The sequence below is a fragment of the Streptopelia decaocto genome (assembly GCF_964273445.1).
Source record: "Streptopelia decaocto genome assembly, chromosome: 1".
NCBI classification, from domain to species: Eukaryota; Metazoa; Chordata; class Aves; order Columbiformes; family Columbidae; genus Streptopelia; species Streptopelia decaocto.
In genome coordinates this window covers 68,991,499-69,011,997 of record NC_138663.1, presented here as the reverse complement: position 1 = coordinate 69,011,997, position 20,499 = coordinate 68,991,499, and the positions used below count along the sequence as shown (strand labels likewise).

The window sequence follows — 20,499 nt, the reverse complement described above, 5'->3', positions numbered from 1 at the left end:
AAATTAGTTGAGCATCTAAGTGGACCTTAGTATGCCTTCCTGCTACAGAGACAGAGGCTTCATTCATTCTCTTGGCACCATCCCGGAAAATGAGGAAACTCTGGCTTAGCCAATGTCTCATGCTAGGCTCAGTCAATTTCCGATATACCCTTCCCAACTACAGAAGACTTCAAGCATGAGCCAAGTGGCCAAAACCACCTGTGCTATTCTGTGCAGCAAGGTTTTTGGTTGCTTAAAATGAAATGAAACTCTTCTGTGACCATAAAATTATCTGGTCAGGTTTTGTGTCTCAAAACAGCTGGTAAAAAGCTCAATCCCCCTTCTCCTCCACCTCCCCCAAAGACCAATCCAAAAATCCCAGGAGATGTATCTAATAACTTTCTGTGAGATGTAGAGGAGTCAGTCACATCCTACTAGGCATGACACTCCAAAAATATCCAGCTGCTTTAATTGCTTTATCGTTATCACTGTTCATCAGTGTTTTGCCACAGAGTGTAAGAAGTCTCGAAGCTGGGTGTAAGTTTTAGTTCACTTTAGACTGGATTAAAGAAGATTCAGTGGTATTAGCACACTAACAAAACCTCCAAAGTGCATGTAGGTTATGTTTGTAGAAAAAAATACTGGTATAGGTATTTAACAATGTTCTGCACAAAGTAAGATACAAGAGCAGATTTGAAGTATCATAGCAGAGATTTACTGTGAGAGAAATAGTTACTTTCTTCCCCTACACTTCTAGATAATATTTATCTGCAGAGGACAGTTAAAAAAAACTCTGGAGAAGAGTAGAAATTAACAAGTTACCTTGCTTTGTAAATGTCTCCATGAAAGCTGATATTTCTTCTGTATCTTAGATAATATCAAATTAATTATCAAGTAGTAACATATATTTTTAATCAACTCTTTCAAATTAAGTTCAAATCTATACACATTGAAAGAGAAGAATTTGTCTTCACTAGAACAGAACCATGGTTATGAAGCCTATGGTGAAAATAAAGGATGTTCATATATATGTTTCATTGCCTCAAATTTTTAATTTTATTATTTTAAAGCATACATTCTGTGTGATCACAGAATACTGTCCAGAGTCACAAAACACCAATAGATGAAAAAGTATATGGTGTCACTTTAAAACATCTCTCCTTTAAAAGAAGGGTTTTTTTCCTGTTTATTGTACTACAGTGGAACGTGATGGGCAAGATTCTTCCCTGTTGGCCATACAAAACCTCTTATTTATGTAAATCTTTATAAGATATGAATGAGAAAGAAAAACCCTCATCTGGCTAGTTCAGAAGAGAGAAGTTCTGTTGATTTGTACAAAGGCATTTTAAAATTTTATATAGGAGCAAAGAGCTGCGCAAGATGCAGGCAGTGAAATCTCAGTTCTTCACATTCATTTTGGTATCCAAGTCATAGGAGTCAGAACTTAATGGGTATTACCAAAAAGAGACACAGAAATCAAAAGACTAACACTCTTCCAGTCTGCTGCCTGTCTCCCAACCACCGATATTCCAACCTGGGATGTGGGGTTGTGGGGTCATATTGATTGGTTCTAAGGCAGGACTGAGTTGCTCTTTACATTTGTGGATTTCAGCAGCCTTTTTAAAGTGTCATAAATGGATGAGATCACAGATATTTGAAGACCGGGAAATATACATCACAGCCCTGTCAGACAGAATGCATGCTTTGAATATGCATTAGCAATAGTGGCTGTATACTATGCAGTGGTAGCCAGCTTCCATTTACTACCTTTAATTAATAATTGAAGATATTGACTACCATAGTTTCAGATTGCTGTTTAGTATCCTCCAGTGTATAGATTGATACCCTATATTAACCTAGCATGTGTCATCCTGAACAGTTCCCAAACCCTTTACCAATTTAATAAACTGACACACAAGCTCCCTTCCCATTTCTGAAATGCAGCTGCTTCTGAGACAAAACATGGTTGCTCTTCAACAGCACACTGGAATGCTACCAAATGATGAGAACAGCACATAAAATATTTAGATGGCAAACAGACACAAAGCCAAAGTAGACCAGAGCAGAATTCCAGTTCTGCCCAGACACCAGGAAGGAATCACAGCCTTTAATGACACCAAGATCTTATTGCATTTCTAGTCCCAAGTGCCAACAATCTGCCCTTTACTACCATGTTGGAAATCAATTCAGCATTACTTCAAAAGGACTGAATCAGTAGCTTTGAAGTCTCCACATCAAACATATAGACTTGCCAAACAAATTTCACCTAAAGGTGAATACCTCAGGGTATACAATGATGTTTCTGACAGACTAGCCACAGCACACGAAACATGGCAGTGTTCTGTCAAATTCTGAAGGATAAACAAGAGCATAGAGGAAAAAGGTGCAAAATGTTAGAGTCAAAATTACAGAAGCCAGTGTGACCACTGGAAGATGTTAGCTCATCACAATTTATTGAACAAATTGGTTCAGGACAAGCATTATTCTCATAAGCAAAAAGATATATCATCTGGTATTTAGAGTCTTAAAAGTCAACTCATTCTTCTGCTGAACCACTGCATCACTGAACCAATGACTCAGGGTGACTTTGGGGTCTTAACTCTCAGCTCAGTGGCCAACACTCAGTTCCAGTTGCATTACTGCACTCAAATGACCAGTTGTGGCTGTTACTCCAGAACTGCAAAGCCACCAAGCTGCTGAGATATTAACTTCTAAACACCGTGCTGCTACTGTACATACCCAGCATATCTTCCTGCAATATTCATAACTTGCCTCTTCAGGATTTAAATATTAAGTATCACGAGTTTATATTAAAGCCCCATTAGCGGTAAATGTTCTTCTCTTGGAATGCCAGCCATTTTTATCATCTAAATAATCATAACAGAGGCACGTACCCCAGGTAATAGAGATCCTTTATATTTTTTAATCTTTCCCAAGTAACTAATGCCAAGACAATTCAAGAAAAAAACCCTAGTTTTTAAAATTTCCCCTCATTTGGATGAAGTCCTTCGGGTCCTTCCCCTTTTATTTTTACAAATTCCCGAAAAAAACAGTTTGCAACTGAACGTAATTACACTAATTGAAGCTGCAGATATCAGGGTAGCAGGAAGTATATATTTGAATATTTCAGGAACATTTGCAAGTGATTTATTTGCATCAAAAGCCATGGCAACAGCCAAAGTTTAGCAAACCAGGTTCATAGGAACACTTGCCTAACTAGAAAAGGAATCGAAGGAAAGCTGCCTCTCTTGGAAGCTGGAATTGGCTTTTTTGGGGCTGAAGATGAATACTGCACACTGAAAACAGAAGGTAAAAATCACCAGAAGGAGGCAAAGGCACATCTAAACACGTACATTGCCCCAGTGATTCCACTTGGAGGTAGGACACTGTTGGTAGTTTTAGTTCCCACCATCAATCCAGAACATGTAGGAAACCAAATGCAAGAGTCTAGAAGATCTTTCACTCAGAACTTAGTGCAGAATTTTATGTGCAGATTTGTGTCTGGAATGACCAGGCAGTAATGAGTTAATTATTCAATAGTTAAGAACTATTTTTTTCCAATCTGAAAAAATAATTGAAGTCTATATTGCGTTCTCAGTGTTAATGGGAAAATATCTGGAGAATCCTTCCTTTGCTTGTCTGGAGAGCTAGGTTTTTGGATGGCTGTTTTTTCTGTCTTGCTCACAACTGAATTATTCTTAATCAAGTTTAGTCTTATACTGAGCTATGGACCTGATTCAGGCCCTATGTATTCCTTGTCATTCAGAAACAACTCTACAAAAAGTAATTGAGTTACTGTAAAAGTAGAATGTGACTCCATTAATGTGGATGTGTGCACTACCAGAGAGTGTAACTGTGGGCTTAGCCACTTCTTTCCCTGGCAAATGTGTCGGTATGTATCAAGATGAGAAATATGAGGTATTCTTACAGGGACTGAAATGACAAAGGAAACCCACTAAAGCAGGTACATTTGTATTGTCAAGCCTTCAGGCATTCGCCCTCTTATTATTTGTACAAATCAAAGGTGATTAACTAAATCCTTTGAAGTGACTGTAAGCTGTATCAATGACATCAGCCTAGGTAACTGTGGGACACTAAACCCCACTTCACATTGCAACTGGGTGTCACATAGCAGGCTTCTGATGTGAACTGAATACAGGTGAATCTGCTGTTTCTCACACTCTCCTGTTAATCAGGTAGGATGGAAATGGTGATCCAGGAAAGACATTTGCCCTCGACCTGTCTTCCTTATAAGGATCATCCAGCTTTTTTTTATGCAGCTCTCTCTATCGCACTCAGTGACAACTGCAGGATCCCCTGCTCAAAAGCCAAATGTTCTAGTGTTCCTACCTAGTGAGAGGAGGTCACCAAATATACCACCTACAATTACATTTTCATCTTCCAGCTGTAAAAGCTTTCTATTCAATAGTCATAATTGTCTTCTCGTTGGAATAAAATGTGAGGTATTTTAGGAAGCTGTTAGAGAAGCTGAGTGGATTGAATTATTGTGCTAATTAAAGCTTCTTTGATTTTCAAACCAACCATGAATATAACGCAACTCTAAAAGTACCTGTTAGAAGTCTTGAGTACAGAACGTTTCTCATCTTCTTTTCTTAGCAGACTGAAAGGGAGCAAGAAATCATAGTCTTTCTACAACATTCTGAAGTGAGAAGATACACTCCTGTTTACTTCTGTGGGCTCTGGTTTACTTCAAGAGCACAACAGTTCCCTGTGCATATTTGCAGGGCTTGGCAGTACATAGCAGCTGCTCTCAGGGGTAGCACTGAATCAGATGGTCTGATTGTCTTTGGCAGTCAGGCCATCTGACTTAGACTGCTAGCCCTGGAGGCAGGTGCTCCAGATGCTTTAAAGGAAGGCTAAAACTTTAACAGTGGGTAACAGCACACCTGTGAGAAAAGTTTCTTTTTGCTTTCAGAGGTAAGAATAATTTTATGGTGTGGAGTATTAAGATTCTTATTCACTGAAGTATAAATATCTAGTTTCTGTGTGGCAAGGGAGTACATATTCACATCTGAGATTCATATGTTTCCATAAAGCAATTGTGTTGTATCCGTTAATCAAACAGTACATGTAGGCTGAGTAAATTCCAAGACTGTTAGGTAAATCAAATTCATGTTGAAATCATCAATATTATATGAGGAAAGTGATATATAAAAAGAGCACCTTGACTCTCTCCCCCTCTGTGTTGAAAGTCTACTGAATTAGCCTTTTTCTTCCCTTACAACCTGTCAATGCAGCTGAAGAAGAAAGAAAAGAAAGAAAAGAAAGAAAAGAAAGAAAAGAAAGAAAAGAAAGAAAAGAAAGAAAAGAAAGAAAAGAAAGAAAAGAAAGAAAGAAAGAAAGAAAGAAAGAAAGAAAGAAAGAAAGAAAGAAAGAAAGAAAGAAAGAAAGAAAGAAAGAAAGAAAAAGAAAGAAAGAGAGAAAGAAAGAGAGAAAGAGAGAAAGAAAGAGAAAGGAAGAAGACTATTCCATGGACAATTGACATGCCTGATATCTAAGTCACATCTGCAGAGCCATAATTTTTTCCTCCGTGTAGGTTGCTTCAGAGAAAACTTACAAGATAAGGAAGCAGCTAGGTGTAATCACAGAAAGGACTCAGTACATAACATTTTTGCAGTTGATGGAGCACAAAATACAAGATAGAAGGACTTGCATTTGGGGAGAAAAAATCCACATACCTATTTACTTTTGAGAATTAGTAATAAATTAACCCAGGGACTCAATTAACCCAGTGCACAACTTCTTTTTTCTTTTTTTCTTTTTTTTTTTTTTTTAAAAGGAGTTATTTTAGAGGGCAAAAAACATGTCCTAGGACCTGCTCCTGAATGCATGTCATTCTGCTTGAAAATCTCTACTTAGCAAAACTGAACACATCACAGTACAAATCCCAGGACAACATATACCAAGGGGGATACAGTGACTGCACAGTTTGTGGGGAAGATGAGGAATCATAAAGTACGATATGTTATCTTGTTAGCAACATGGCCAAAGGAACCTATCAGGAGCATTTTCCACACAGAAGCAGTAGCACAGATGGAAATAGGCAAGGTCTTTTTTTTTTTTTTTTTTAAAAAAAAGTAGGATTATGGTACAAGACTTGGCATTCCCAGACCTAAGAGAAAGGAGCTTTTCTGAGCTAGATCCATGACAGTTATGATGAGACAGACCACGAAGGATCTCAGCAGTGAAGGCTCTGGGGGCAGTATTTCACAAGAAGAAGTGTGGCCAAGAAGGGAGGAAACTAGTAGATGGACACAGAAATGGGTTATAGCGCAAGCGAATTGTAAATTCAGGAAAACAGGTTACGCAGTAATATCACAATTTGATCCAAACAATGCAACAGGAGCTTTGCTGAGGACAAAAGGGAGAAGGTTGATACTATAGAGGCAATAAACAAGCATTTTAGTTTTTAACACAGAAAAGAAAAAAGGAAGAACCAATGAGACTTCAGACACACCTAGAGCCAACAAACTCAAGGACAACAATCACACTCTTGAAGTGAGTCACGGACATGAGTACCTTGTTGCATTAAGAACACCACCACAGAGCGGCTAACAGACAAATGAGTTGGACTAGACCCATTTAAGACTCCAAATATAACTCCAAATATAACTCCAAATCCGTACTATCAGCTCAACAAAACAATTTTTGTCAATTTATAAGTGACATTCAATAAGACTGACTAAATATACTTGAAGGTCTTGATGAATAAGGATTTCACTGACGAAAGCTTTTCTTGACCAAGAATGAAAACCAAATAAGTATGTAAAATCACATGACAGACCATGCAAAATGTTCTGCTTCATATAAGGCTAGGGTATTTTCACTTCATTTCACCATATGTAATCAGCACTCCATATGCATCCCACTGTTACAAACTGCACCTATCTACAGAAAGACCTCGCAGTCTTTAAAGAAGTACTTCTGATACATAACACCATTGGCATAACATAATTAGCTTTATGTCATTGCCTTCTTTATACGTAGTACAATATTGAGACATGGCAGGCATGAGTGTATCAGACCAGTTTGTAGGAAATGCACCTTGAAAAAACACAGAAAATTTTCAAAAGAAAATAAGACCAAGTCAGTGTGACTTGCTTACATTCAACCCAAAACAAACACAATGAACAGTCACGCAGTTGATTGAAACCTGATTTCAAGTCAGCACTTAAATGATAATGCTACAGGCAGTGGTTCAGATTCAGGAATGTATAATAGCCATAAAATGCTAAATGATACTCACAAGCCTTTGCAGTACACAATCAGTAGGCTTAATCTTATTTTGACTGTTTTTGGTGGAATTGAGTGCTGTCTCAGCAGGGAAGGCAGCAGTGTTTGGCCCCAGAACATTGCTCACTCAAGGCTAGATACAAAGCCCACGGAAGCCCAACTCTTGTATTAATTGTACTGTAAAGCTTGAGTTGACATTTACAAGCCTCTCAAAGCTCACAGCCGTATTTCCCACTCACTACATTGCCATTTCTTACACCATTCAATAAGAAAACCATCAATGAACCAACCACTCATTTCAGATAGGACTGGCCAGTAGTGACAGCAGAGAAAGCAGACTCCAGAAAATAACCAGACAGAATAATCCAGGGTAAGATCCTTAAAAATTATCTTTAATTGATGCCAAGTATGAACAGATGAACAAGTACAGAAGCAGGTAAAATTGCATAGATGAAAACTATGCATTTCAAATAGTTCAAGAACTCATAACATCAGATGTTCCAAAACATTTCACTACTGGAAGTAAAATGACCTGTAGTGTGACAATGAAATACATACTTGACCCAAAGAGTAAGCGATTTGTAAATGGTGGAAATAAGTACAGCTGTGTCAGCTTAAATGGTTCGTTGCCCTGATGGTGCACTTTCATATAGAGACTACTCAGTTTTTATATTTCACATTGGTAATATTTGATCTTTAAAATCAGAGATATGTCTGAGAGGCTGTATACAGTTCTATCGACAGCTGTTATTTATTCATTTCAAATCAACATACTGCAAAAACAATGGCTTACATAAGGAAAGGAAAGGAAAGGAAAGGAAAGGAAAGGAAAGGAAAGGAAAGGAAAGGAAAGGAAAGGAAAGGAAAGGAAAGGAAAGGAAAGGAAAGGAAAGGAAAGGAAAGGAAAGGAAAGGAAAGGAAAGGAAAGGAAAGGAAAGGAAAGGAAAGGAAAGGAAAGGAAAGGAAAGGAAAGGAAAGGAAAGGAAAGGAAAGGAAAGGAAAGGAAAGGAAAGGAAAGGAAAAAAAGGTTTCATCTAGCAGGTTATAGGTAAAGGTTTGCTGAATTTAGTCATAAAAATATCATTTTTACTTTTGTACAAAAGTAAAATATACATTTGATCCCAATTACATTATAGAAATGTCACTGAAACAATAACATGGATCAAAGACTGATGCACCTAAAGGAACTGAATGCAACGTCTTCATTTTATTATAGAAACTAGAAATGGAAAGTGATTTATTTTTTTTTTAATAACTCGTAGTGACATTTGCTAGAGCCTGTGAACAGGTAAAATATACAGAATTACATAGATATTAACAGATACTTAGAGACACATTTCAGTTAAGACCTCAGTTTCATTTTATTTCCTTTGAAAATATCGAAGCATGTTATGCGTTGACAGCATAAATTGTGGACCTCACTGGTGGCAAGTTCACCTGTATTGAGTGAAACAGTAGAACACCCTGAAGTTACATTTTTGTGGATACTAATACTGACACCTTTAAGAATACTCGATAAGTGCATTTCAGGAAAAATAAATTTTCTACACCTGATTAAGTAAAAACAGAGGGGAAAAAAAAAAAAGAAAAAAATTCCTGAAAAAAGTCCAACTAAATTTGAAATGTAGGACGCTGGTTAAAGCATCTCAGAGGAAAAGAAGCCTGCTGCAGACTCGTGATAGGCAGGTCTGGAACAAACTTGCCCTGTTGTACAATTGCAAGGACAGCTTTCAAATTCCATCCAGCTCTGCGGCTAGGGAGGGTAAATCACACTTTGGAGCTGGTTCTGCATTCCTGCGAGTCTAAAATTACGGTGATGATCTGTGCCATCAGGCTGCTGGAAGCCTACAGGATCAGACCATTCCTGGAAAAGCTTCAGTACCTCCCTCTTCTTTATATTACGGGAAATGAATTAATCTTGAATGGCACCCCTCTAAAAACAGTGATCAAGCTAAGATTTGGAAAGGAATATGTTCTCTCCATATAATACATATATATGCAGAAGGTCTTACTCTGAAACACAACTTTCTACCTTTTTCTAATAAATTTCAGATGTTTCTCTCCTAGCGTTTATTCTATTTAAGTTAATACATGTGCATATAAGAAACAGCACTGTCCAAGTGTGAACTATGGAAAAAAGGAACTTGCCCTCAGGTTTTTACGTTTTTGCACTATAATTGGGCTTTAGCTGTCTCATAATAAAAACAAGATTTCTGTACTTCTGTCTAATAAAAACAACTGTCCCTTAGTAAAAAATTTGTCAATAAATGTTGCTACTGCTCCAATTGTTGATTTGGGCCAATGCAGCCTCTAACGAATGATACACACCTGATTTGCTAAGAGGAGTCTGATGCCTGAAATCTCTACTTGGGCAAAATCACTACTGAAAATAAGAGGACTTTTGCTGAATTTTGTCCTGCCTTTAGTGCTTCAAACTGTCTTTGAAGTGCTTGTCCACATGATCAACAGTACATAAGGTTAAGCATGTGCACATTTAGAGACTTTGTAAAGTGGAAATAAATTTCATTGGGCCATGATCATTGTCAGCTTCCCAGAAGGCAGCGGGATTGATTCTCCTCACACCTACAGATATGTAAACCAGGAACAAAAGAAGGAAATCACTAGAATTGTTACCAGGATCAACATGTCACTAAGCCAGGCTGTGAATTTCAAGCACTCACATACTAAGCATTTTGTAGCACATGGCCACACTCCGTCCAGCCACCCCCTGCAAAGTGGGGTCAGCTCCATTACATTTAATGATTACTAAAGGCTTATCTATTTGAATGAACTTGTGAGGCAGATGAGGTAAACTGAATTAAGCCCCATTGTGTTCAGAATTAAAGCAGCCTTAATTTAATTTGGCTTACTTTCCTTCCAAAAAGAATGACTCCAAATCAGATTAAGGTTGCTTTTATACTGCAACAGAATGTCCATGCTGGGCTTTAAAGCAGTTTAACAAATCTACTTTAAATATGCACCTTTCATTAATTCAAATTAGCTTTCCTGAAGTCCCCAGTGGAGATAAAACTTAAAAGACTCCATGCAGGGAATCCGCATGGTTTTGCTAGGGTGCTGTGAACTCACAGCCTGGCTTACTGCACTCTAACTTCCTCTTGAAGACAAGTAAATCCAGTTCATTGTCTCTGCTGGAGCTGCCACACAGAGGATTTGAGCTCTTGGCAGTCTGGCAGCAACTTCTCAGTTCTGTAAAAGAAGGGGGTACAGAACCTTTCATTTTCACCCTCCTCCTTGTTTCTCTGCATGTTCCCTAGTGCTGTATAGCTAAGTGCAGTAGGACCAGATGGGGAATTTTGGCAGTGATACCAGCCAATGGGATTCCTGCCCACTGCTTCTCCATTCCTGCCTCTGCACTGCAGTGCACCGCTGCCTTGCTCGCGCCAGAGAAGTTCCCTCATCCCTTTCACTGAGTGGAGGAAGAAAAAGCGGTATGGGGGCAACTAAGAAGCACAGAGAGACAAAGAATGGTGACTGGTAAAGGAGGCTTTATGCCAGAATAGCTGCCTCACCTCATCAAACTACAGCCCAACTAAAACTGTTTTATCTACTGGTTTCTCTGTCCAGCATAACATGGGCATCACTTCTGAGAGGTCCTTGTCAACTGAATGAAGGTCTCTTGACTCGTTCAAAGATCACAGAATCATAGAGATGCACTAAATTTTCCATCAGCTTATTTCCAGTCCTCTTTCACTGACAGAAATGATCCCATAGACTTCATGTGTGGCAAAATAAACTTATGCCAAAAGTGGGAGGAGGAAGGAAGGAAGGAAGGAAGGAAGGAAGGAAGGAAGGAAGGAAGGAAGGAAGGAAGGAAGGAAGGAAGGAAGGAAGGAAGGAAGGAAGGAAGGAAGGAAGGAAGGAAGGAAGGAAGGAAGGAAGGAAGGAAGGAAGGAAGGAAGGAAGGAAGGAAGGAAGGAAGGAAGGAAGGAAGGAAGGGATGCTTACTGGTAAGAACAGGCAGTTTGCTAATTGCACCTTCAGGCCCACAAAGACATTTCAGCACTCCTGTGTAAAGGGAGTAAGAGCTTTTGTTGTTGCTATTTTTTTTTGTGTCAAACTTGTCGAAAATGCATGCCTATGCTACATGAGGTTAATCCCATACTCCATGTGTACTGAGATCCTTTGCAATGATTTACAAATGAACAAAGCAACATTCAGGCTCCTTAAACCACCCGAGTCCTAATGATCCATCCAGGTCTCCTGACGAAGAAGAATTGCTGTATGCAGCACTTTTCTCTTTACAGGTGTAGAATGATCATCATTCTGCTCATTAAACTAAGGTGTGCATACCCAACTGTGGCAAATGTTAAATTACCAAAGTGAGGCTTCCTCTCCCAGACACCACTTTCTGATCAACAGTCCCACAGCACTGAATGGATTATTGCTATTTAGTTTAGTCAGTTGGTTGTTCTATAAGCTGAGTGCAGCATTCAAGTCCATTTTGACATGAGAAGTCATACCCTAGGATTCAAGAGTTTGGGAAGATCAGGACCACCAGAATTTAATGGGGAAAGAGGTGTACAATGGACAGGGGTATGAGTGAGGAACAAGGAAGAAGCTTTACAACATCTACCTAGAGGATGTAATGCCCTGTTTTATCTGATGCTTTGCATTTCTTGGAGGAGCTAGAGCTCCCTCAGTTCTTGATTGCTTTCTCATCATTAAGACTGACAGAAGCCACACAGTGAGAAATAAAGTCAAGTCTTTCTGGAAACCTGGCTGGTCAGGCTTGTGCGTAACTGCAGAGTTAGGGCTGCTTTTTTAACTCTAAGTGCCTTGATTTTATGTATGTGTGTGTCTGCGTATGTGTGTGACACACACATGCGCAGACATACACATATATATTTATACACATATACACATATATCATAAAGATAGGGGAAGAAAGGATCTGTACAATGTGGAAGGAGAAGTGTTCAACAGCAGTTGGCCACGTGCTAAGTGAAGAATGAAGATCCTCAACTTCGTTCATTTGAAAAATAAATATTAGTGCCTACATTAGTTCAGATCAAAGGTTATTATCTTCCAGGGCCTAGTAGTCAAGGCTGGCATATGGCAGAAGATAACTTCTTCTAGCGTTGCTTCCTTCACCAGATGATGGTGGAAGTAGGGTAAGGTCAAGAACCAGAAAGAAGAATACAACTCAAAGGATCTGTGGTGGGATTTAAGATCTGTCGGATTGATGAAAGGGGGTGAAGAAGGCAGGAATGGGGAAGCAGCATACCTGCTGGGGAAGCCAAGAGAAAAAAAAGCACAGCACTGCAGTCTGGTTTCCTGACCGGGCGATGCTGCAGTTCATGCTGGTCCTTAGTTCCTTCTGCATCCTGCCATGCTGCGACAGGCTGCCAAAAAGCCATCTCAGGGAAACGAAGGGAAGATACAATGATGGCAGCGATGTCTCTATAAACAACCTAGGGAAACTTGAAGTCTTGCATAAACACAACTATGGTTATTTGGCAGAAGCAAATGCTGAGCCCTGCCGAATCAGGCTGGTTGTGTAAGGAGGGTATCCCAAGGGCGCTGGCGGTCTCTGCCCACCTCTTCTGCATCCTTCTCACTTAAACTTGCTCCTTCTCTGTTTCCCTACCCCTTTCTGTGCTGTGCCAGGAGACAGCACAGAACACTGTTGGTGCGTTGCCCTTTCTTTCGCAATCTCTGATCACCTCGGTTCCTGGAGGCACTTTCAGCAATTTAGGGGGAGTAAGGTAAAGGCACTGTGCAACTATCTGAATCAATCTGTTGAGTCTCTTCAGTGAATTTTAGGGGAATACAAAAAAATCTCAACTAATGACTGCAAAACAAAACAGCTGCTGCAATTTGGATGCATATAAGTTTCATTTACATTCTGAGAATGCACCAAAAAGCATGCATCTGCACCTTTCAACTATAAAGGATACTAGGTTTTAGGTGTGACTATACATAACTTCTTAATTTTCCATATAGCTTTCCCTTTAAGGGATGGGATAAGTTCCTTTCTGACAACGCCTGGACAAAAGCCAACGCATTTCCCTGAGCAATGCAGGAAAATAATCAGGTTTCTCTAATCAGTTCATTCAGACCCTCGGTCTATCAAGCACTTTTTAAAATTTTGTTTTATTGTTAATATTATTATTCTTATAATTATTATTGAATTCATGCATTAATTAATTCAAGTTACACCTTAATCAAATAGGCCATAATGCTGAATATTTGAACATGCTTTGATCTCCAAAAGTTATTGTTCCCATTTGACTAACATACGCACTTAAATACAGTACTTTAAATTACTAGTCAATGATTTAATAAATTAAGGAGTGCACTTCTGGTGAATGCAAATCAAAAGGAAAATAAAAGAAGAGAAAAAAGAGAGATAAAGGACCTATTTTTAGAAGATTCAGTTCAAACGAAAGCTTATCTGCTATTGTCTGAGGTAACGTTTCAGGCATGCGATTATAAAATAAATAGTATCAAATTCAAACATGCTTATATTAAACTCCATTGTGCTATCTTGCAACAGAGGGGCTTAAAGTTTTGTATCCAGTTCTGGACAGGGAAAAGTGTGTTTAAACTATCTGCATGTAAGAGAACTTAGCAGCATTGCAGATGTTTTGTCTTCAGTTTTGTTTGTTATTTTCCTTTTGGAATAGTTCTTCTATGGACCACAAAAGATACCAGGCTTAAGTATGTTCTAATAAGGTGCTGTGTGAATCTGTAGATTGGATGTATGTAATCTTTCACATAGGGTGTGGAAGGAAAATTTGCGCTCCTTCATAAAAATCATGGCAAATGCTTGCTGCATGTTTCTGTTAATCCTTTTTTTGTTATTATTATCTGATGCACTTTCTTGCAACTGTGCAGTTTTGCAGAATATTTTTACTGGAATCCATGCATATGCTTTATAGCTCTAAAAACTGTCTTGCTTAGTTTAAGTTAACTTCATAAAATAAAAAAAAAAAAAAGGGGAGATGAGAGAGGAAAAGTTTAGGTCTATCGTCATACAGCTTAAAACTAAACTAGTTCAAATGGTTATCATTTACCAGGTGGAAAATTTTTTTTAAAAATAAACAAAACCTTATCTTTCATGGATCCTGGAAGCTTCTTTATCGCTGAGCAAAGATTCGCAATGCAACAATGCATTTACGAGGTAAATAAAGCATTCAAAGACTATCAGTAAAGCATCTACAAAGTGTGACTGTGTCACTAAAGTCTTTAAGCTGTGAGTGAGGATTTTGGTTTTTTGTTTACACATCAGTCAGCAGCTTGCTTTTATTAACGTAGTTTTGGTTGGCTACAGTGCAGTTGCCAGTTCTGAGGTTAGCCTCTCTAAAATTGTCTATGCTATTATTCATATCCTCTTCAATTTCCATGTACTCAGATTTGCTGATTGTGGAGGAGCTGCGGCGACTGAGATCACTGTCAGATGCTAAATTAGGGGAGCTAACGTGAAGTAACTGAGCCTGTTCTTCCCCTTCTGTTTCTCGGTGGTAGAAGTAGTTGAAGTTGGACACGATGACAGGTACAGGCAGGGCAATTGTCAGCACACCAGCGATGGCACACAAGGAGCCTACGATTTTGCCTCCAATTGTCACAGGGTACATGTCACCATAGCCCACAGTGGTCATGGATACCACCGCCCACCAGAAAGCATCAGGGATACTTGTGAATTGAGACTCAGGTTCTTCAGCCTCAGCAAAATATACCGCACTAGAGAACAAGATCACCCCAATGAAGAGGAAGAAAATTAGTAAACCTAGCTCTCTCATACTTGCTTTGAGGGTCTGTCCCAAAATCTGGAGGCCCTTAGAGTGCCGGGAGAGTTTGAAGATTCGAAAGACTCTTACCAGTCTGATGACTCTCAGGATGGCCAAGGAGGTGGCCTGCTCTCCTTTCTGAGTCCCCTCCCGCTCGGCCATCTCAGTACCCAGGGTTATGAAGTAAGGGATGATGGCCACAATGTCAATGAAGTTCATTATATTCTTGAAGAACTCAGTCTTGCTGGGGCAAGCAAAGAAGCGCACCACCAGCTCAAAGGAGAACCAGATGATGCACAAGGTCTCCACAACAAAGAAGGGATCTGTGAAGATGTTGGATTTGTAGACCTGGGTGGTGTTGTCAGTGCGATGCACTGTATACTCCTTGTCCTCCTTCAGCTCAGGTAACGTCTCTAGGCAGAAGATCACGATGGAGATGAGGATCACCATGACAGAGACTATTGCAATGACTCTTGCAGGCCCAGAGCTCTCTGGGTATTCAAAGAGGAGCCATACTTGGCGCTGGTACTCCCCCTCCGGCAAGGGTCTCTCCTCATCTTTGATGAATCCTTCATCTTCCCGGAACTTCTCCATGGCCTCCTCACCCAGCTCATAAAATTTGATCTCCTCAGAGAACATGTCCAAGGGCACATTGACCGGACGGCGAAGCCTCCCTCCAGACTGATAGTAGTAGAGGATGGCATCAAAACTGGGCCGATTCCGGTCAAAGAAGTACTCATTGCGCAAGGGGTCAAAGTACCGCATGCGCTTCTTGGGGTTGCCCAGCAGAGTGTTGGGGAACTGGGCTAAGGTCTTCAGCTGTGTCTCAAAACGTAGTCCAGCAATGTTTATCACTACGCGCTCACAACACTCATGGTCATCGTGGGCAGCGGGCTGGTAGCTATCCTGGGGGTGGCCAGGTAGCGCCGAAGTCTCATCCATGTTCTCTCCAGCCATCACAGTCATGGTGACACACGGGAAGGGGGACCCAGGGACAGGGGAAAAGTGAGGGAGAGGGATTTGACAGGGAGAGGAGGATGGAGGAGAGCCAAAAGCCTCAGGGTAGTTCAGTGGAGGTGGAGCAGGCAAGGGTCAGAGTCTGCAGGGAGGGATGATGAGTTGGGGTGGAGAGGTTGCAGAAGGGATGAATGTGGGGCCTAAAGGCTGGAAATATTCAAAAAGGGTAACAAGAAGAGGGATGAAGGAAGAGGCATCAGGGATGATGGGAGCGTGAAGAAAGAGGGGAGAAGTACCTTTAGGGAGGGGAAGAGGGCAGGTAAGGTGAGGGGTCCCGTCCCCCAAGCCGGAAGGCTGAAGATCTATGGAGTACACCCACAGGCTGGGGTCCCCTCCCCAGCCGTCTCCTTTTGCCTTTAACTTGATCCGTCCACTTTTCTCGCCGACTTGACCATCGCTGCGGCTGCTGTCACAAAGTTACCACACACACACACACACACATACACACACATACACATACACACAAATAAATAAATAAACAAACAAATAAATAGATAAATAGCGGGGTGGCTGGGAGGTGAGTCCTTGCAATGCCAACTCAGCAAATTTTCATCACCTGCCCCCCCCGCCCCGCCCCGGTCCTCTCCTCTTGTGTGCCGGGGAGGGAGGGAGGGATGGAGATACTCTGCTTTTGAAGGCGTAAAGCTACTTGCAGGATGGAGGCTGCCAGGAAGGAGAGAAACAGAATAAACCAGCCCCCAAGCTCCACCACACACACACGCTCAGGCGCAATGGATTGGTTTTCACACCAGCAAGAACATCCCGCTCTGCCCACTACGGCAGCACATGCAGAGCCCTACGTGTTCCCACACATCCCCGGACATGCACCAGGGGCCTCCAAGACAAGAAGGGGCCGATGTGGACCCTGCAGTGCCCTGAGCACATCGGGAGGGCTTCCCAGGCAACTTCAGCGTGGTCAGCTCCTGCAATAAGTCTCCTGATCACCACGCTCCCCACTTCAGAGACAGTGGAGATTTAGCTGAGCACTAACAACTTCATCACATCAGTTTGGGGGATTAGGGCTGGGGGAACAAAGCATCTCCTCTCTTGCTTTGTAGCAGCTAAACACAACTGAGAGAGGCGAGGGGAGGGAGATTGACATCGCGGACCCTAACTGTCCAGAACAGAATCCAAGAGCGCGGGGGAAGAAGGGGCTTTTCCTTACCTGCTCCGAGTGAGACGCGCCGGTTAGGAGTAGGAGCCAGTGCCGGAATGCGTCAAGTCGCCTTGCAGCAGCATCCAGAAAAACCAAACCAAAACAAAAACCGCAGCGGCAAACTCAGCCCTCCTCCTCTTCCTCTTGCGCCCCTCTTAATAATACAGCGATCGTTTTACAGGGCTGCCTGCGAGACACTGAAATATTCATACACTGTCTTAGGCTGCACCAAGGGCGAGTGGGTTTAATTAGTTTCTGCCGAGAACCGCAGTGGGGGGTGGGAGAGAAAAAAAAGTGCAAAGTACCTTTTTCAAAAGGCTTGAGTTAGTAAATAAAATCAAGGAGTCCTAGATAGCTGCTGGCTCTCTTGTTCTCTTCCCTTAAGACAGCGGGAAAAGGAGCCGGGCTCTGGGCAGCGGGGGCTGGGGAGATGTAAGAGAGCCGCAGTCCTGCAGCCGCATCCCTGGAGTCGGTCTTGGCTCGTCCCGGCAGCAGCAGCAGCAGGAGGCAGGAGCTGGACGCGTGTGGCAGGAGCGAGCGGGCTGCTGAATGCATAAGAGCAAGGAGCAAACTCGAGCCATTTCTTGACGCTGCAGTATCATCAGAAACCTGAGAGCTGTTTGGTGCAGCTCGGGGAGAGGGAGGGCGGAGGGGGTGGGGGGGAACGGGACCGGAGGGAGGAGGGGAAGCACGCTACCCCCCGGGCCGGTCGCCCCCGCCGCCGCCAGCGCGGCCCCCGCCGCCGCGGCACGCTGCGCGCCGCGCCCGCCGACGCAATGCAGGCGGCGGCCCCGGCCCGCCGGCACCGGCCGGCCGCTGCGGGACACCGAGCCGACCCAGCGGAGGCGGCGGGGAGCGAGTGGGTTCCTGGAGAAGGGGATGCACAAGCGGCGCGGGCGGGTGCGCGGAGCTTCCCTTCTCCCCGCCCTCCCCCCCTTTCCCGGCTGGTAGCCGGCTCGGCGCTCCCCGCAGGCCCGCCGCGGCACCTGCAGAGGAGGCGGCCGGAGTGGTGCAGGGCTTTACACATCCCGAACGGAGCGCGATGCTGCAGTCGCGGCGGGCGGCGGCTGCGCCCGCAGTGCCCGGAGCCCCCGTGGTGCGGGGTCGGCCCGGCACGGAACGGCTCGGCCCGGGGACCTGGTGCTGCTGCTGCTGCAGGACACGGCGCTGGCCCCTGCCCGCAGTACTCCCTGTAGTGCATGGGGCCGCGTAGCCGGAGCGTCCTGGGCATAGTGGTGAAGGCGGGATTCCGAGCGGTGTGGCTAAAACTGGGAGGGAAGAGTTAATCGGCAGGCAGCGTATTACAGGGAAATTGCCCTTTCATGCTGCTTTATCCCACTGAATTCATTTAATTGATGAATCACGTAACTTCGAGATGGAGAAGACCCATTATGTCATCAGCTTCCCTCCCCTGCCAGTGGAGGATTGTTCCCAACAGTACATGATCGTGTACATTATATAAAAGCCTGCTGTTCACTTTGTTAAAGCCAGAGAGGTGATCAAATACAACCCGGGCCTGTGTAATTTGAAGCACTCCAGAGCGAAGTAACACCAAGTTCACGTTTAACAGATCTAGGCTCATTAGCTTTCCACTGCATAATATATTATCTTCACTTAAGATAACCACCTTGGCAGTCCAAAAATACTTAACCACCTGACCTCATGGACAGTTTCTGTCTCTTTTTGCCTTCCTGTTATTTATCCCCATGTTTTGCTGTTTTGAGGGGGTTGTTTTGTTGTTTTGGGGGATTTTGTTTGTTTACTTTTTTTTTTTTCCCATGGTGGTGTGATTTGGGGTTTTTTTGCTAGAGTACGAACCATTCTAAAATCCTCTAGCCCCAGCTGCATTGTAATCACAGCTACTTTGCATGCTGCATTCAACAGCCCTGGTGGAAAAAAAAAAGAAGTGCAAAGAAAAAGAAACAGATTTAACAGATTTTCTCTTTAGCCTGCTATAGGCACTTTTTTTTTTTTTTTTTCCAGTGAGTGTCACATATGCTGAAAGTTTTATGAGAAACTTGTGGTGAATTTCTGAGTAAGAGAAAAGTCTCTTTCTGCCACTCCTGGAAAAATAATCAAATCACTAAATAAAAAGAAAGAGTCTTCTAGTGAAAATCACGGACACTAATTTTCTGTCTGACAGTTTAGCAGCTCAGCATCAAAACGTGGCCTGGACCCAGCAGCTCTAGACCCTGTACAAACTAAAGCCTCCCAAAAAAGTAAGGCAGTCTTGTTGCCTAAACTAACCAGGCTGTTTTTCAACGCTTCAAGAAACTCAGCTACAGCCTTTGACTCAACATCCTCTTATGGCAGTGAATTCCACGCCTGGATGACATGCTGCACAGAGCTGACTGCAAAGTATTCTGAGAGCTCTGCATTCAGTGCGCTTGGAACTGTTTTGCAGAAATAGCTCTGTGAGCTAGCACTCACCCGGTTCTGGTGCAGTGTTAATATGCCCCTGTACTAGTTCAAAGACAAATACATATGTTCATTGTGATGAAAAGGCATATCTGACAACCAAGAGTCCTGAGTTCAAGGTGCTGCTCTGCCCTTGGTTTCCTGAGGGATTGCAGGCAAGTCTATACATTCTGCTTTTGTATCTGAAATACAGAACCAAAAGTGCTTCCTCTGCCTGTCACAACTGCTTAGGCTGTTTGTTCCTGAGGGCTGTCTTAGCACAGTAGAACCTAAATCCTTATTGGATGTGGGTATGCCAGTAGCAGAAAAAAAAAATAGCACCCTTTATTTTTACATTACAGGCTAGAGAAAGGACACACTGGGGTAATGCCCCCTCCTCAATTTGAATGGCTTTGAACTCTGTGATTCCTCACTCCAATCTAAGAAACATTACTGGCAAGCAATCATGCTGTAAGGTATATACCTTTCTAAGAACGGTGGAATATTAGACATAGGGTTGCTGAAAATATTGTTAAGGTACGTAGACTAATGAGCAGTAAAACTAGGGCTTATAAAGAGGTCATATGTTAATGTTACCATGCTAAGTAGCTTGATTTAAATTTTGAGGAGTGGAAGGAGACTGATTTCTGCCAAATTTTAAGTCAGGCTGCTGCTAGTTCATACTTTCTATATTACGGAAAATGGTCACCAGCAACTGAACTGATAATCCCCACCAAGGGTCAAAGTGAGAAGCTCTGCTCAGGAACAAGTTTTCACAGGGAAACTCTAAGTTGCAAACAATCAAGAGCTTGAGGTAAGCAGCAGGCAGTATTTAAAAAACATCCAAAGCAGCTGCTTTTAAAAATCCCACTAGGCACTTTTCTGCTTTCATAGATGCCAAAAAAGCAGTTGCTGTTCTTTTCCTTACAGCTGACTGATGACCTG

The 20,499-nt window shown here is 42.3% G+C and overlaps 1 protein-coding gene and 1 pseudogene across 2 annotated transcripts in view; one reads left to right on the top strand and one right to left on the bottom strand.

The window, feature by feature from the left end:
- Positions 1-14,474: 14,474 nt before the first annotated feature.
- LOC309441856 (potassium voltage-gated channel subfamily A member 1) lies at positions 14,475-16,397 on the bottom strand (the record flags this gene model as incomplete). Its single annotated transcript, XM_082057024.1, has 2 exons — positions 16,247-16,397; positions 14,475-15,989 (listed from the first exon to the last, which is right to left on the bottom strand). Exon 2 carries the CDS (start codon positions 15,948-15,950, stop codon positions 14,475-14,477), a length of 1,476 nt encoding a protein of 491 aa, XP_081913150.1. The 5' UTR covers positions 15,951-15,989; positions 16,247-16,397.
- A 1,536-nt stretch (positions 16,398-17,933) lies between these two features.
- Positions 17,934-20,499, top strand: part of LOC309451401 (metal transporter CNNM4-like) — a 41,019-nt pseudogene continuing 38,453 nt past the window's right edge. Inside the window, exon 1 of the transcript in view lies at positions 17,934-18,057. The product of the transcript in view is annotated as a metal transporter CNNM4-like (transcript). The remainder of the gene's footprint in view (positions 18,058-20,499) is intronic.